At 39.7% G+C, this 18,801-nt stretch overlaps 1 protein-coding gene across 4 annotated transcripts; it reads left to right on the top strand.

Moving 5' to 3' along the window:
* The first annotated feature begins 2,525 nt into the window (after window positions 1-2,525).
* Window positions 2,526-18,801, top strand: LOC126386198 (mitochondrial carnitine/acylcarnitine carrier protein-like). 4 transcript variants are annotated; one of them, XM_050038379.1, is made up of 16 exons: window positions 2,526-2,884; window positions 2,994-3,109; window positions 5,190-5,282; window positions 5,839-5,950; window positions 7,771-7,843; window positions 10,615-10,617; window positions 13,859-14,117; window positions 14,400-14,433; window positions 14,518-14,657; window positions 15,961-16,067; window positions 16,172-16,325; window positions 16,427-16,528; window positions 16,621-16,695; window positions 16,791-16,856; window positions 16,941-17,079; window positions 18,353-18,492. In XM_050038379.1, exons 2-16 carry the CDS (start codon window positions 3,008-3,010, stop codon window positions 18,475-18,477), a joined length of 1,584 nt encoding a protein of 527 aa, XP_049894336.1. In that variant the 5' UTR covers window positions 2,526-2,884; window positions 2,994-3,007; the 3' UTR covers window positions 18,478-18,492. The 4 variants fall into 4 exon arrangements, with proteins under 4 accessions (XP_049894336.1, XP_049894340.1, XP_049894339.1 ...); XM_050038383.1 differs by lacking the exons at window positions 13,859-14,117; window positions 14,400-14,433; window positions 14,518-14,657; ... (5 more) ...; window positions 16,941-17,079; window positions 18,353-18,492 and adding exons at window positions 5,383-5,510; window positions 5,599-5,689; window positions 7,939-8,048; window positions 8,528-8,652 and having other exon boundaries at window positions 2,732-2,884; window positions 5,833-5,950; window positions 10,105-11,684; XM_050038382.1 differs by lacking the exons at window positions 2,526-2,884; window positions 2,994-3,109; window positions 5,190-5,282; ... (1 more) ...; window positions 7,771-7,843; window positions 10,615-10,617 and having other exon boundaries at window positions 13,854-14,117; window positions 14,518-14,573; window positions 18,353-18,801.

The following is an 18,801-nucleotide window of genomic DNA, read 5'->3' as shown; positions in this document are numbered from 1 at the left end:
CTTCAAAACCCCTTTCCTATGGGTATGTTTGTGTGTTGCTTTTCTTGTAAACCTTTGGTTTATATCCAGCACTGTAAGCTATATATTCATTTATTGTATCAATGATAAAAAGGAAATCCTCCTGACACCCTGTGTCCTCATATGAGGACATCACATTTTTGGTTATTGACCTTACACTTCATTCTACCTAAGACCTGTTGTCCTCGTTTGTGGACACTTTTTGTGCCATCTAGTGGTAGTAAAAGCAAAATACACTAATCTATGTAAAAACAAGATGGCAGCCATCTCTGCCAAGTCAGTCTGCAGCTGATCCTGACACAAAAGAAGACAAGGTTCAAAACCTGATCACATTTTATGGTTGAAACGTGTTAATGTATGATTACTAATGTTTGTAGTTTGACATGGCAACAAATTTGACTAATTTTAGCAACAGTAACAAGATAAGATGCTGTTAATTAGGAAGTACTCGTTTGAGGACATTGGGGCTTTATTATCATCTCGTTTGAGGACTTTATTATCGTTGACAGTGTTTTGTTTATTATACTTATCGGGTCCTACAGATCCCAAATAGCTAGGAGAAATTAAAAATGCATACAAAACAAAAGTTCGGGTCTCAGGAGCATATGGTAAACTCATCAGTGGTGTAAGGTAGTTATGATGGGCCCCTGTGCACGGTATTGTGCACATATCGTCCCGTCATATGATCAGAGACCTGACATTGGATAACATCAACATATATATTACCCAGCGATCATCATTGCAGTTGTATAAGACAAAAAATACTAAAGCAAATAGGAAATTAGTAATTTAATAATTGTAATTGTTGATTCATAGTTATAGAATAAGCATGTGATTTTGTTATAGATGCGACTGACTATTTTACAAAAAAAAAAAAAACATGACAGAGATGGGTTTGCCTTTTTTGAGGGCATATATCACAAATGGCACTGTTTTTAATTTAATGAGAGTTCCTCTTTGAACACAGGCATATTTTCAAGGTGGGAATCATTCATAAGGACCCATTCTCTACCCAACACATTGTTGGAGGTTTCACTCTCTCTATGGCCCCCCCACCACACGGGCCTCGGTGCAACCACACTGCCTACACTGTCTCTATTGACGCCCCTGAAACTCATATTGTAATATTGAAATTTATTAATCACAGAAAGAAAGAAAAAAAAAGATTTAAGACACATTAAACTGAACACTGAATGCAGGTGAAATTTAAAGACATACAAGACGTTTTATATTATATAACAATCTTACGCTATCTTTCCTCTTCATCCTCTTCCTCTAAACATGCATTGATAGGTGTTCAATTGATTTAAAAAATGACTTATCTTTATGTGATATTATAACTTTTATATGGATTTTTTTTAACATAAACAAAGAATTTAACTAGGCTATTATTATTCATTTGAATTTTACATCAGCACATAACTGAACAGATGATATAATAAACAAGATCGTTTTGTTTACGTGTATTATTGATAGGGTTGTTTTTTCACATTTGTTTTAGTTGACTTTAAGGTCCAGTGTGTGGGATATAGCGACATCTAGTGGTGAGTTTGCGACCCACAAACAACTAAAACTTCTCTGTGCCAGCTGTGAAGGAGAAGTACGGTGGCCGATAATTATATTATTATTATTATGCATGCATACTCTTATTGTGATGGCCCCTGAACAATGCTGAAGTTGCTGAAATGGTAAAACATTCTTAAAAATCGGTATATAGGCTAAGCATTTTTAAAGTTTAAGAATGTAAGAGTCACTTTAGATCCACAACAATAAATGAAAATTAAAATGTTAAAACAAAATAATGGTTATTTGTTTCCATATAATTTTCTGTCAGAGCCACAGGGAGCCACTGGAGAGGGGCCAAAGAGACACATGCAGCTCTGGAGCCACAGGTTGCCCTTTCTTTTTAACAAAATTTTATTTAACAAATTGCACATATCAGTACAGTTCCTGAATTGTAACCCAGTCTTCTACAATATCTTATTCTGAATATGAGTTTATGAGTGAGACAAGGGTAATGAATGGTTAAGGAAATCCTGTATCTAGACTTTGTTTTTGTTTTGTTTATTTATTTTATGAGCATTAAATACACCTATGTTTTGTCCTGTTTACACATTCAAAACTCTTTTCTGTAAAATGAAATAAGGGCTGACACGAAAAGATGATAAATGCGATTACATCTTTGGCCCAATAAACAAACAAAAAAAAAAAATTGGCAGAAAAAATATCACTCATTTTGACAATAACCATAGTGCAAAAATATGATTAAATTAAATTAAATTAAATTAAAAAGAAACAAGTAACAAACAAACAGAAAAATCCAGGGGGTTTAGGATGAATGAATAATGAAAAGGAAAAAGAAACTGAAGGCGGTGCATCTGTAACAGTCCAGACTAAGAATAAACAGCCCATCATCACCCATAAACAATCAGCACACAACTCAGATGGAAAAGTAGTGTTTCTTTTTTTTTAATCAAGTCCAAAGTCCAAAGATTATTCCAGGAGAGCACCTATTTCACAACAGCTTAGCTCACATTTCTTTACAGTTAAAACATGCCAGTACCGTTTTTATGGCCTTTTTTTTTTATTGGTACACGATTTAATAGTATTTATTACATTTTCAAAATCTCTATAAAACACAATAAAGAGGTGCTTTTGACCAGCAGGTTGCCGTTACACTGGACTTTTAATCAAGTTTCAAACAAAAGTTGGCAGTTTCCACCCGGAGGCCAAACAGGGACGTACCAGAGTACAGGTGTGTCGCAGTCAAACCGGTCCGGGTGGGTAAGTGGGTGAAAGGTCTAACAGTCAGGGGTGACAGCAGCTGACAAACACACACCTCAGTCACTGAGACGCAGTCCAACAGGTAACATGGTTTCACATGTCTCTTATTTCATGTTCGTCTCTCGGTGTGTTTTAGAGTTTGTTTCCGGTGGCGGTGTCTTTCAGTCCGGTGTGTTTCTTTCTTCCTGCAGAGCGGAAAGTAAAAATGTCCAAACAACAGCCGATCAGTCCGATGAAGAACTTCTTCGCCGGAGGATTTGGAGGCATTTGCCTCGTCTTCGCCGGACATCCTCTCGACACCATTAAGGTGATAACTGCATTTATACACGTCATTATATTAGGACACAAACAAGGAGAGTGCATCCGGGGACACTGCAGACAGCAGAGCCAGCATAGACTAACATATGTGTGAGAGAGAGAGAGAGAGAGAGAGTCAGCTGTGTGGATGTAACACACTCCTGTACATATTAATGCTGCTGCCCTTTGACCCACATTCAGTCTCTCGTATCGTATATGACTCAGCTCACTGCTGGTGTTGTGGTCTCCTGCACAGATAGTCTCACCTGTAAGCAGGAGTGTCGCCATGAATTGTCTTTGCATTAGACCTACTGTTATTGGGTAAATACTCCTTAAAGGGATAGTTCGGACTTTTTTTAAAGTGGGGTTTTATTGGGCACTACTAGTGAGTGTATTACATACAGCAAATGTCAGTTGTTTGGAGAAGCAGGCTGGAGTCCCACATGGAATCTAAGTAATGTACTGCTGTGAATGGGGTCACCACAAAAACATATTTTAGCCACCTTAAAGAAGTGCCACCCACAATAATCTATACCAGTTTAAGTGTACGCTACACTGAAACTATTTTCACAGCTTTACTTTTTAGTCAGCCAGTTTCGACCGGAAGATATTAACATCTTAAGTTCCTCATCAATGCTCACCAGACTCCATTGACAAAAACAGTAATTTTAGTTTGCTGAACACAGGACCTGCTGGTCTACTACTGCTCAGATCAGTTAGTTAGTTTGTGTTATTGTGTGACTTTTGTGAATATGAACCAACCCGTTTAAATGCCGAAGTCACAAAATTACACAGACAAACTAATTGATGGAGGCAGCAGATGAACAGCAGCTCCTGTGTCCGGCAATCTTAAATCACTGTTATTCTCAAGGGGGTTTGGTTTTGAAGAGAGCAATAAAACAGCTTCACTTTCCCATTGGAAATCAATGTCTGATGGTAAAGTAATGCGGTGAAAATACTCTCAATATAGCGCACACTTAAACTGATATTGCTTTTTTAGGTGGGACGTCTTTAAGGTGCCTAATATATGTTTTTTTGCTGACCCCATTCACAGCAGTAGATTGTCTAGCTTCCATGTCAGACTCCAGCCTGCGTCTCCAAACTGTGGATGCATGCTGACCCCACTTCAAAAAATCTGAACCATACCTTTAATAGAGCAACACTAGATCAATCAGACAATTTCCCAGTATTAGCTTATGTCAGATAATAGCCTTAATATTTCGGTATCTGTGTATATGTCGGACGAAACTGCTGTTCAGAAATGCCAAAGATGTGTTTGAGGTGCTTTCGAAGAAGTTTTGTCATGTTTATTTTTTAACCACAAACTTCCAGGTGACACTACGATCACAGTTCTTTAACCCCCGAGGAGCAGAGTAACAAACTGTAAACATAACACCATGTTCCAACTTAAAAAGTCGTTAAGACATAAACATTGGCAGACAGTTGACTATTTACACATCAAGTAGACTAAGGGCAACACCGGTATTTATTTGGAGTCGTGTTTCTGGCCACTAGGCAAATGAAGTCCAGCATTTACTCTCTAAACATCTGGCTTATTCACAGTCTGACTTGTTGTCAGTGTTTAAACGTGGTGTCCAATTTCTTTATCGACCTGCGCAATCAGTCGACTGGTTGATTAAACGTTGCCGCCCTCACTGTCATGTCTTAATTATCCAGTGTATTTCCTAAAGATTTGTTGTCCTAAATAAGAATAAATGTTATATTATAACTTACATTTAGTGAGCTGTTGACATGCTTTGTAGGATGATGTGCAATTTTCTGTTGCAAAACATTTAAGCTGCATTAAAATATGATTTGCTTCCTAAACAATGTGATTAACGATTTCAAATGACTCTTATAATATATGCAGTATATTTTGGACAGTGTTTAACCTTATAGATTAGATTAGATTAGATTAGATTAACTGCTTTCCTACTTTAAGACTAGTCGACTCGTCTTAATTTAAACTTCTGTTTAAAATTAGTTGTTAGCAACATCCCTTGTGCAGACTGCTGCCACTGTAATACTTGTTTCCATGTGTGTGTGTATGTGAGGTCAATACAAACTCAAGCATCCTCTTTCCTCCTCAGGTGCGTTTACAAACTCAGCCCGTGCCCAAACCTGGAGAGAGCCCGCTGTATGCTGGAACCATTGATTGTTGTAAAAAGACTTTAGCCAAAGAGGTAAGGATGCATGCTGCCTTAATATTAGAGATATATTAAATAAAATCTTGTTATTTCCTCCCTCATGCTGATGTTTTCTTGTTATCTTCCTCCCTCACAGGGTCTGAGAGGGCTCTATAAAGGCATGGCGGCCCCGATCATCGGAGTCACGCCCATGTTTGCTGTCTGTTTCTTTGGATTTGGACTGGGAAAGAAACTACAACAGAAGCACCCTGAAGATGTCCTTACGTAAGTGACTGCTCTGTCGCACGTGGTCGCACTGCTAACTTATAAACGCCCTACGGGTGATAATATGTCAGTACTCTGTCTCCTGCAGGTATCCACAGCTGTTTGCTGCGGGCATGTTGTCTGGTGTGTTCACCACGGTCATCATGACTCCTGGAGAGCGCATCAAATGCCTCCTACAGGTCAGATGTCATGTGTTTGTACAGATACATATAATCTAATCACTGTGTGCTGTGCTACTGAATAACAGTAGATTCCATATGCCAGAATGAAATGACAGTAAGTGTAAACTAATGTCAAAGTGTGTGTGTTTCTGTGGGTGCAGATTCAGGCATCTTCAGGAACAGTGAAGTACGCCGGACCCATGGACTGTGTCAAACAGCTGTACAAAGAGACTGGGATCAGAGGAATCTACAAAGGCACCGTTCTGACTCTCATGAGAGGTACGGCTGGGCAGTCTGTCGAGATTATATCGATAGCGTGATATGAGCAACCCACAGATATGTTGCATTTGGATGTTACCATGTAGCGGATACATCCAAGGAAGAGATCATGTTTTGGCTTAAAATACCTGGTTTTGGTGGCACAATCCCCGCTGGGAAAGCAGCTATGTGTCAGGAAAAAACAACCACGCTGCATGGCACTGTTGCCGGTGAAAAGTCAGCAACGGATCACTAAAAAAAACTAGGTTTAGTATGTAAAAAGCAGCTGGAAACACAGCAAGGACTCGCTAACAACACCCAGTTTTGTTGATTGTGGGTCTGGAACAGTGTTCTGCAGCGATCTGCAGCCTGGCAGGCATCTCGCCCAGGTGTCACGCCATCCTCCTGAGTCATCTCATATACTACGTGACTTTAGAAACGTTGGTATGATACATATGAAACATGAAATGTAACATAGTTGTGGTTTACAGAAGCGTTCAGTGCTAACATTTTCTTTGACTGCAACTCGGCTGGATGTGACAGTAGATTATATAATAATAAGAGTATAGTAAGTGTTGTGTTTTCTGGATTTTAAAGGCCGCATTACAGTATGATTATGTAATTTTCTGAACTTACCACATAATTCTACCTGTTCTATTATGTGCCTTTACCCACACTAGTATGAAACCACCGGCATAAATGTGTATCGTGTCACATGTGACCCCGTGTGTGCACGAAAATGGAGACCCGCTCATAAAAACATCGCTCCACAGTGCTACTAGAGGTCAAAATTTCTACCTGGTACCACTAAAGGTGAACTCCACTGATATTACACATCAGAGTGTGTTAACAGGTGTTGGGTAGTACTACTGCATATGTGAAATAAGTTGCTGACACACCTTAATCTCCAACAGCAGTGTCAGCAGTTGAGTTGCTATGTGGGTAATGTTGGAGCCAGGTTTTGACAAGACGGAAGAGAGCATGGTAGTGCTGGGTGATACACTGGTGCACCAGTTTTCCTGTACAATATGAATTTTTCATATACCGCAATACCAGTGCATAGCTGAAACAGTTGCTGTAATTCTTATAAATAGGCAGCAAAATATTTAATAATGCTCACCGCATAGAGCGCCACGGTCAGGGCAAACTGGGTAGAGTGTATCGAGATGGGACCCCTACTAACTTTGTACCCTTCTTACAAATGGCTTGGTTATAACTTTACAACACAACTAATAATAACCCACGACTAACTCTTTAACAGGACATGGGATAATAAAGATGATATCTCAGCTACATCAGATTTGTCCCATTTTTGTAGCTGTCCATCATGAGTCTGACATTGTTAATACTTAATTTATGTACCATATGACATTGTCATCCTCGTCCAGCTTTAACTTGTAGCCCCTGTTCCTTTTTCTTGAGGCAGTTTGTCACGTTGTCATGATTTGTAAGCCTCACCTTTAAGTATTCAGCTGACTGACATGCAAACTAATCCGACCCTCTTTTGTAGCAGTGATTGTAACAGTGATTGTAACTGGGATTAAGTTACTTCTGAGATAATTTTCTTAAAGTATTTTCATTATTTTGTCTACCCTTCTGTTGGGTTGTTATTACAGTCTCTTAGTTAGTGTGTCTGCATGTGTTAAGAACAACACAGTATGTGTATGGTGGCCATCTGATTGGATTAACTCTGTAACTTTTAAACTCATAATAAACCACCATATATTCAATCAGAAGACATAAAGTACTGCTTACATAGAAACATTCACTTTAACTATATTTCTTATGTGATGGAGGTTATGATGCAGTTGAAGTGACTCTTTTTTTTTTGTGTGACTCAGATGTCCCAGCCAGTGGAATGTACTTCACGTCCTACGAGTGGTTGAAGAACCTCCTCACACCTGCAGGAAAAAGGTGAATATTAGTTCTGCCCTCAAGGTATTTACAACTTTCAGTTAAATTGTGACAAACACCGCTGACTGGTGGGACCTGTTGTCTTTTGCCTGCAGCCACAATGAGCTCAGCGTCCCCAGTGTGCTGTTTGCCGGGGGGATGGCTGGCATCTTTAACTGGGCCGTCGCAATCCCAGCTGACGTACTCAAGTCTCGTTTCCAAACAGGTTTGTTCTCAGATTCCACGGATGTCTGAAATTGTTAAGTGAAGAATTTCAGTCAAACACTGGCTGATTTTATTTTATTTTATTTTATTTTTGCCAGCTGTGTTTCTGTCTTTTGTTTGTTAAAATGTGTCCTAAATTCAGTTCCATGTGGCAGTAAAGGGGTCGTACCTAAACACAGAATACTGAAAATACCTGTGAAAAGTTCAGTGTTTAGAGCCTGTGAAGATTCTCCATCATCCAGGTACTATGATATCTAGAAGTACTTTGTCAATTGAAACTGGGTTGAATGGAGAGGTAAAAATTCCCAGTAGTCTGCACCAGTTAGGACCAAAGAAGCCTTCTGCATGTCAAGTCTGGTTGCCCTTTGACTTACTACCTCTAGAAAAAATGTCTTCACTTTTGTCCATACTGCTGAAGATAATGTTTTCTTTTACAGTCCACTTTGTCTTAAAATCATGTGTCTGTCATGTCTCCTGCAGCTCCTGAAGGAAAATATCCCAACGGTTTCCGGGACGTTCTGCGGGAGCTGATCAGACAGGAAGGCGTGGGCTCTCTGTATAAAGGCTTCAGTGCTGTCATGCTTAGAGCTTTCCCTGCAAACGCGGTGAGTGCACTTAACTTATTCTTCAGTTTGAGAAACACTGAACATGTTTCCTTCAGCCCGAGGTGCTTACACGAAATACAGCATAGTCATAAACATAATACATGATAGAAGAAAATGTGTGAGAAAGTGAGAATATCTTCGCGATGTGGATTTTTTCTGACAGTCAACACTGTGATCAGTGTACCTGTTATTGTGGATATATGAAAATAACTAATAACTGATAACTGGCAGATACAAATAATACAATATAACAGAAATACACAGCGTTCTGAAGGGAGTTTTGTCTTGAGACTAAAAACAAAGCTATAGACTATAAATTGTATTGCACAGATTATGCAGCTAGGAATGCACAGATTTGTACATTGGGGAAACCAAACAACCACTCCATAAGCGTGTTGCACAGCACAGGAGAGCCAGCTCCTCAGGTCAAGACTCAGCTGTCCATTTACATCTAAAGGAGACGAAGGAACACTCCTTCGAGGACAACACTATTTACATCTTGGCCAGCGACGACAGATGGTTTAAAAGAAGCCATTTCGGTCAAAGTTGAAAGACCATGGCTAAACAGAGGTGGTGGCCTAAGATACCACCTGTCACCTACTTACAATACAGTCCTGAGATTCCTCCCCAGATGGTTTGACACCCATTCCCACCTGGACCCACATAACCAATCGACACACATGAAGGCTGGGTGGGTCAAAGACTCACGTGGGACCTTAACAACTCGGAAACTCAGAGCTAACATGTGACCTCAAGGACTCTGTAAGGTTTCACACCCACACAGACTTTAAAGCCTGTGACTCCACACCAGTCCCTTAGCACTGAAAAAGCCTCTTGGACGAGAGGTGAACCGTCTTCAAGAAACTCAAGCAAGTCCAGTTGCCTACAATATAGCACTAAAGATGGCCAACACATAGTATATTTTCACACCTCAAAACACCAAAATCTGTTTTTTCTCCCCCACGAGAATGGTAATGTAAAAAGAATCAATGTTTCCAGTTTTAAAACCAGTAAACATGTAACTCTGAATTTCCCCCGTGGGGTGGCTATGCTCAGCCTTAGAGATACGGTGAGGAGCTCGGACATCCGGAGGGAGCTCGGAGTAGAGGAAAGTGTGATGGCCATTTTTTTACTCGTCTGACATTTATAAGAGCAAGAAAAATAATTGGAAGATGAATCTATGATGGAAATTATTAGTAAGTTGGTTGGTTGCAGCTCTAGCTGACAGTAGAGAGGTGACAGGAATATCATGCAGTCAAGATCCCTGAACCTAACCATGGGATGTTCCAGTGACAAAGACAAATATGTAGGTTTTGTAATGCTGTAAGGGCACAGTTATTCTTTATTGAGCTCTGCAGCAATAAAAAAAAAAGATTTTGTACATTTTGTCATAGAAAATGTTGTGTTTAAACTCAGTCATTTAAAGATTTTATCTGTTTGTTTCCTCTCCAGGCTTGTTTCTTAGGATTTGAGCTCGCAATGAAGTTCCTAAACTGGGCAGCACCAAACCTGTGATGAAGACTCAACGTCGCCTTGTATGTGAATCCCAGGAACAGAGCTGCTTAAAACAACACCGTTATAAGCAGCACACACACACAAACACACACACACACACTGAATCACAAAGAGATTTTATCAGTTTTCCAGTAATGTGCTTGATTATCTTTGAAATCTTGTGGTACTGTAGAGCACACGAATCATTCAGATCTGCAGAGGGTTCAGAGCAGACCAGTAAACACACACACACACACACACACGCAGTCGAATGTTCTCACTCCTTTTTGTTTTACTTTTGGTTTTTTTAAAATTGTGTTATTTTTTTATATTAGAAAAGGAGTGAAGAGAACATGCCGTGCCTTACCTTCCGTTATTATCTGCGAGCAGGTGTACATATCAGGGACAAGGTGCATTATGTTGTACTGTGTGTGTGTTCAGTCTCTCTCAGCAATACACGCCTTTCAGACTGTCTGCTTCCTGTACGGTCACCCTCCACTCAGTGACCACCAATGCTCACTACACTTTCTGTTCATGTGAAATTATGAGTGTAGTTATAATGAGATTGATCAAACAGTATATGAATGTCATCATGTAAAGAAATAAAAAACAGAATCCATCTTTAGAAATAAGACTCTCATGCTTTTTTTTCCTCTAAATTCACTTTTTATTTGGATTTATTGTCATAAAACGTAGAAGCTTTGATCTGTGCTTATTGAAACACCTGCAACAAAGAACGACAATAAACTGAGTGATAATTCATATTAAAGACAGTAGGTCAATAGAATTTAAGGAGAAATTAAATAATAAAAGAAGAAATAAAATGCATAGTGAAAAAATACAGAAGTTAGTCAGTAGAGCCAATTGTTCTTTCATCATAAGGATGTAATAATTCCCATTTCAACCATCAGTTGAAGATATTTTTAGTCATGACTTCTGCCTGCAGCATTTAACATTCAAAATACAACCACAACCTCATTTCCAAAAAAGTTGGGACGCTGTTAAAATGTAAATAAAAACAAAATGCAATGATGCTATTATAAACTCAGGAAAATAAGTATTCAACATGTCAATTTTTTTCCATTACACATACTTCAAATGAGGCTATTCACATGAAAGTTAGACCAGACATTGGTATCAACACAGTAAAACAACACTGATAAAGAAATCATAATGTTTCAATCCATAAAAATTCTGTGCAATAAAGTGGAAAGACACAGGAAAAAGAACTGAACATGTACTTGGAGAAGCTGCCTTGATGCTTCTTGTGTAACCAAACTAATCCTCAGTGTTCAGATGAGATTTTGGCCCACTCCTTCACACACAGTCTTTAAATCCTCGAGATTTGTGGTTGTGAATCTTTAGAAAGAAATTTCACTTTCAGTCCTCAAACGCTGAACGTTCTTCAAAGGACAGGTGATGTGACACAACGGTAAACATGCTGCTGTCCCAACTTTTTTGGAGTGTGTTGCAGCATCAAACTCATAACAAGTGTATATTTACAAAAAACAATAAAGTTTATCAGTTTGAACATTAAATATCTTGTCTGTACTGTATTCATTCGAATAGTGCTGTAGAGACAAATCATTGCATTGCTATTTATGATTATGTTTTACACCACAGGGTCCAGATTTGTCTTTAGTCATTATCAAGGTTCACACACTTTAATATATTCAGCGTCATACTTGTGTTTGGCCATGTCATTGAGCCTGCTGTCTCTGTGAACCAGTGTTTAACACAACATACCAATTTTTTGGGAATTGGGGCTGTAGCTCAGGCATCCTTGAGAACTGGGACAAATCATGTCCTACTGAAAAAAAGCCTTAAAGGCTATTTCATTTCAGGGGTGAAACGTTTTTAAAGGATTTATATGTATGAAATAAATAATATTTATAATGTATTTTTATGTTTCAAACATTTCAACTTGTTCTGTGCCAGGAAACAGCCCCATCCCAGACAAGAATTCACCACTTCAGACCATTAAAAATGTGTTAAAAGCTGTCAAAACCTAACCATACATACTGATAACGGTGGTGTGAAATGTACTTCTAGAATCATCTTTGTTTTAAAATATATTTTTGTGAACATATTGTGTCCCAGATTTTTGTCAGCTCCATCAGATTTCTCCAAAATGTTATTTAATCAGCCATAAAGGGGTCAGCTATATCCTAAGGACTCCTGTCTCACTGGTTTCTATAAAAGCAGGAATGATGCTCAAGTGCTGGTAATTTTTCTATTTTATGAAAAATTAATTACATAATAATGGTATTGGATGTGTCTCAACCTTATTATGTCAACTCTGTAGCCTTTCTAAATCAAAACTAAATAAGAATTATGGTTAAAAGATGAGTATTATGATTAGCAGTATCTTAACCCTTTGCAACTTTGAGAAATAAAATGGCTTCTCACTACGGCTGTGAATTTAATAAATACATAACTTTTTATTTTAAAAAAAAAACTCAATATTGTCAGCTCCATCAGATCTTACCTTCGACATGTATGAAAAAAAAATGTAATCACTGGGAGGTTCAAAGTCAAGACCTTTTAAATATTTTGTCCCAGCCTAATTAAAGAGTAACGATAGAAAACACAAAACATCTCAAGAACAAGTGATCTGAAACCACAGGAGACTTGTATCTACCCAGAGCACTTCTTCCAAAACTTAATGAACCTTTAGCCAGGAAGTAAATGAACTGCACTTGTATAGCGCCCTTCTAGTCCTCTGACCACTCTGTGCTTTTTACACTATGAGTCACATTCACCCATTCACATTCACGTTCATACACTGGTAGCCGAGGCTACTATACAAGGTACGACCACATGCCATTGGGGGTAATTTGGGGTTTGGTGTCTTGCTTGAGGATGCTTTGGCATGTAGGCCGGAGGAGCCGGGGATCAAGCTGCCGATCTTCCAGTTGGTGGACAACCTGCACTACCTCCTGAGCCACAGCCACCCCATGGCTTCACAGTGGGTAAAACCAAAATATACAATGAGGATTTTTCTTATTGTGTCCAGCAGCTACAGGATTTCACGTCATGAGTCTTTTGAAAACCCAGAGGAGGTTTTTTTTCCAGACAAAATCTCTCTCCATAAAGCTGAATTTCAAGGTCAGCTTCATGTTTTCTGTTGTGAGTCACATGAATTCAGTCTCAGTCTACCCCAGGGTATCCTCTCCCTGACTCTTTCACATTTCAGTTTTAAACACACTGAGTTACTTCCTTGTTGTTGCAGACCCCTATAAAGTTTTTAGATGACTTTGTAGTTTGAATTGAACATAGTATAGAATACTCGTGCACTTTTATAAACATACCTACCTGATGATGTCCGTCTCTGCAGCTTTTTAACACCAGCCTGACTTCCAGGATAAACAGTTTTAAGTCCTCTCTGTCTGTGTGTTGTTACTTTGCCAAATCATCAAGTTTTGAGCTGTAATCCATCGGACAGCCTTTAATTACATCTGATGTGAAAAGTCCTGGTCAATACTTTCCGACAGGCCGTGCTAAATAAAGAAATCAATAAGCTGCTGAATGTTGGAGAGAATGGGACGAGAGGAGGAGGAGTCAGTTCGCTCTGGACAGATGTATGTTTATGAAATCTGTGGGACAGGCTGATGCTTAGATTTTTTTTATTTTAAGTCAAAATATTTGATCTTTAGGTCAGTGGTTGAATTGTGAACTATACAAGCCGTGACCTCTGCAGCTGCACGATGAGTAATGTGGAGATACCAGCTGGTTTGAAAGAGCTGCTGCAGGGATACACAGTGGAGGTGCTTCGCCGCAGGCCGCCTGACCTGGTGGAATTTGCAGTGCAGCATTTTACACAAATTCTGGACCGCCAAAGAAATGACCAACGGGCCAAGAAACGCAGCCCCAAACCTGCACGGAAAGGAGTGACCTTTGAGACAAAGTCAAATAAGACCATCAAGGACAAAGAAGAGGAGGAGGAGGAGGAGGAGGAGGAGGAAGACACTGTTAGTGAGTATTATTACATAATTTTGTGTTTGTTTTCTGCTCCACATCGGCCATCTGCAGATGTTTCAAAAACTAGAAATCTCATAATGTCAAAATCACACAAAGGAAGTGGAAACTGAAATTTGGAAGCTCACAAAAAATGTACAGATGCAAAGTTTTGACCTACAAGGTCACAGTCAGGCAAACACCCATGTGAGCAAAACTATGACAATAAAGTATGACGAGCTCTCTTGTGTTATCTAGTCTAATATATTCACCACTGTCTCTGTGTCTCTGCAGAGTGCACCACCGGTAAATACAGTCGCAGAGTTTCAGGTCAGTAACTGGGACAATATGTGTGATGAATAATAATTTATGTTGACCACGGTAGAGTGTTTTCATCTGTTTGTCCTGCTGCAGTTTGTGCAGAGGCGTACAACCCTGATGACGATGAGGACGATGACACAGAGCCTCGGGTTGTGCATCCCAAAACGGATGAGCAGCGTCGCAGACTTCAGGATGCGTGCAGAGATATTTTACTGTTTAAAACACTGGAGCAGGTACAACACTGGATGTCATTTTGATGATGATTGTTTCACTAACATAAAGTCATGTTTTAGTCACTTCTCATGACATTACACTGGTTTACATGTATTTCCTGTAAAATTGGAAGAATAAAGAGTAATTTTTGGCATGAATATTTGTTTTAATATGTCTGGAGCTGCAGAACATATTTGTGCTTTACAAAAAAAGGTAACTCAGCATATTAGGTCTAAATTAGCCAATCAATGTTATTAATAGATCTAAATGAACATTCTTTATGTTTTAGCATAGGGTGGCTCCTCTGTAGTGGGCTGTTTATGATTATTTTGTACTTAAACTGAGCTGCGTTGGTGGTGAAAGCAAAAAAAATCAGTCCAATCGCTGTTACGTTCCCTGTTTTCCTCTAAGACTTTTTATTTTTTGGATTTGGAATAAACCTAGCCTAGCGAGGAACTCCACCGCTAACTAGCCACCGCTCTTTAGGTTCACTAGAATTTAAGAGATGGGACCAGGTCATAGATGTGTGACGCACTTTAGTTGACGGAATGTTCAAACCGTGACCTAAAATCTAACCTTATCCCAACTTTAGCCAAAGTCTCCAACTTAAAACGGAATGATTTACATTATGGAGACCCAAAAGAAAGGCAAGTCCCCACAATGAGACTGTGTAAACAGCTTTATGTCCCAACAGCATGGGTAATACATGTGCACACACAAAGAGGACCTGATGTGAGTGCAATGTATAAAAAGGTCAGACAGCTGTAGCTTATTCCAGCTGCTGCTGCCAGAGTCCTCACTAAAACCACAACACTGGCTTTCTGTGTGTCAAAAAATGGTTTATAAAACACTGAATGGTTTCTGCTGCTTGGCTTAGTTTCCCCCCCAAAAGAACATGGAGAAACAGCATCCAACAAAACAAACTTCGCTCCACCTCTCAGCTCTTTCAATTTGAGGCTGAAGACCTCTCAGGTTGTCACTGCCTTTTATTAAATAAGATTTGTCAATACTCATCTCTATCTTTGATGTTGGAAAAAGTCTTTAGATCTTTTACCTTCCACCGTGCCACCATTGCAATGAGTGCAAAAAATATTTACAATACAATATTTACCTCTGAGATTTAATGGAGTAGAAGTATAAAGTAGCAGAAAATAAAAATACTCAAGTGCAAGTACCTCAAATTATACTAAGTACAGTACTTGAGTAAATGTACTAAGTTACTTTGCACTACTTTTAAACCCCAGTCCTGTGTATATGTCTCTATTACGTCTTGTCTTAATGCACTGCTGTAAAAATAACCTGTCCTCACCTCATGTCCTCCAGGAGCAGTTCTCTGAGGTTTTGGACGGCATGTTCGAGGTGCTGGTCAAACCTCAGGAACACATCATAGACCAAGGAGATGACGGAGACAATTTCTATGTCATAGAAAAGTGAGTGACACATTTCAAATTGTTTTGTAACGTTATGTCTGGATGACATTGTGTCAGTCTGATGATGACCTCTACTCCCCGTCTGTGTGCCATATCCTCTCCAGGGGTGTGTATGATATTTTGGTGCAGAAGGACGAAGTGAGTGTGTGTGTTGGAAAGTATGACAATAAGGGCAGTTTTGGTGAGTTGGCTCTCATGTACAACACGCCACGAGCCGCCACAATCGTTGCAACACAGGAAGGCGCCCTGTGGGGCCTGGTGAGTCCCACAAAATGAGGATTAGATCATGAATAAAAAGTAGAATTAAAGCTAAAACAAAAAGATAATAATAGTATATGATGTGTTTGGTGCTGTTTCAGGATCGAGCCACATTCCACAGACTGATTGTTAGAAATAATGCAAAGAAGAGGAGGATGTATGAGGCCTTCATCGAGTGTGTTCCTCTTCTGAAGTCTCTTGAGGTCTGTATTAGAAACACAAACAAGATAATCGTAGAATAAGTGTATAGTCAGCTTCAGGTTTGTCAGCTGTGTTTGTTGTTTCTTTTCACAAGGTGTCTGAGAGGATGAAGATTGTAGATGTTTTGGGAGCACGAACGTTTAAAGATGGAGAGTGCATAATAACACAGGTAGTGTTGGGACATTTGTATCTTTGGCTGCCTTGTGTTAATCAATATCAGGTCAGACTTAATAAATGTGTTTCTGCTGCTTTCTGCCTCTGCAGGGGGAGGACGCCGACTGTTTCTACATTGTGGAATCAGGAGAGGTGAAGATCATGATAAAAAGCAAAGTGAGTGTGACTGAATCTATTTCAGCTGCCTTTTTAAAATGAAAATGTAGCCTGGACTCACTGGTGTCTTTGTGTCCGTTACAGACGAAGGCCGGCCAGCAGGATAACGCAGAAGTGGAGGTGGCTCGCTGCTCCAGAGGGCAGTATTTTGGGGAGCTGGCATTGGTCACCAACAAACCCCGTGCAGCATCAGTTTACGCTGTGGGAGAAACCAAATGTTTAGGTACGACCCTAGTGTCTGTAGTTCTGTGTGTCAGGAGTAAAAGCACATTCATTTTAGATTTCAGCACCTCATTTTTAAAGAATGGTTGGATACTGGACTTTGGTTGGGCTGCTGTGTGTATGTAGGGACAGCAGCAGAGTCAAGAACAAACACAGTAACTCATGATCAATTTTATCAGGTGCTCCCGGCGGGGTCAAGCAGCCCCAGGAGGCACAGTACCTGACCCAGTGTGTGACCATAGGGTGAATACTTCACCCACAAAATAATCAATTGTATTAATTTCTCACCCTGTTTCCTTGAATTCATGAAGGAAACTTTTTTCTTGCACGCCTCCACAATAAAAGAAGAATCCAAAAATGGAGAACATTGTTGATGAACTGAAGTAAAAGGGGGTCCAACTATAACAACATCAAAACTACAGTACATCAAAACATTCGTTTACGAACTCTCACACAACTCGCTCAGTATAATCCAGGTCTCATGTACCCAGTTGTACGCTCAGTACTTCCTCAATACGTGCATTGTAGCTAAAAGCTCACAGTTGTAACACTTCTGTGTACAAGTAGTGTGCATGGGAAAGCTCATTTTTGAACCCTGCACGTGTATTCCATTGAGTTGCCCAGGCCAGGTGTGCTACTCGTCCAAGCATGAGATTGTTTATGCAGAGGTGTTTTAAATCCTAAGGTTTTAGTGAAAATACAGTTGTTTGGGAAGTGCTGAGCATATGACTTGATGAATGAGACTTGGATTACACTGCACGCGTTGTGTGAGTTCATCAACGGAGGTCATAGTATAGTATGGTTTGTCATTCAGCATTGAGGCGTCCAAGAAACACAGTTTTCTTAACAACTTCAATGGTAGCACAGGGTGAGTACTTGCATATACAGATGATCATTTTTTGGGTGAAGCATTCCTTTAAATTGGGCAGGGGCCCGTCAGAGCTGAGTCTGCACCCTGTCAGCGCTCAGCTCTGTCTCCTTAACTGTCACAGCTTTGCCTACTCTCACACTTCAGTCTTGAATCCCAATGAAGTGGCAGCTAAAGGTAAAAGCTGTGCAGTTTGCAGTGGATTACAGAGGTGAAGTTTCTACTGAGACAGATCGGACTAATCGATAAAATGAATTAAATGAATAAAAATGATTTGTGCACTAATTTCTGCTGTTTTTAGGCTGTTTCGCTCCTTTTTTGGAAACTACATCCTCCATCTGTTAGACAGGAACCAGGAGCCTGCAGTAGGATGATGTAATGTTAATTTTCTTTCTATCTCTTTCAGTAATTGACGTCCAGGCTTTCGAGCGTTTGCTGGGACCCTGTATGGACATCATGAAGAGGAACATTTCCCAGTATGAAGAGCAGCGGATGGCACTTTTTGGCTCCTGTGAAAATCTGAAGCACTAGTATTTAAGCACATAGTGACCTCCCCAGTGAGGTAAATGTAACATACAGCATTCTCTTTTATATTCAGTAACATGTATAGTACTCCTGTATCACTGTTGGACTCATGATGGTCCGTCTTTTAAAAAAGTATCAAAATGAATGCAGCAGAACCAGAGATAATCTGTGCATTACAATCCCCATACTACCACACTTTATAGTATACCAGAGAAAGATTTAGTATGCCAAATGCAGTATGCCAAAAATACCAGGATGTTCTACTACATCCAGTCCATCTTTGCAGTATGCAAGCCAGCATGCTTTTCTGGCTATTTCTAGCTACAATCT

Source organism: Epinephelus moara, chromosome 24 (assembly GCF_006386435.1).
Source record: "Epinephelus moara isolate mb chromosome 24, YSFRI_EMoa_1.0, whole genome shotgun sequence".
In the NCBI taxonomy this organism is placed as follows: Eukaryota; Metazoa; Chordata; class Actinopteri; order Perciformes; family Serranidae; genus Epinephelus; species Epinephelus moara.
The sequence above is the reverse complement of the archived record's forward strand: the minus strand, read 5'-3'. Positions and strand labels throughout refer to the sequence as shown.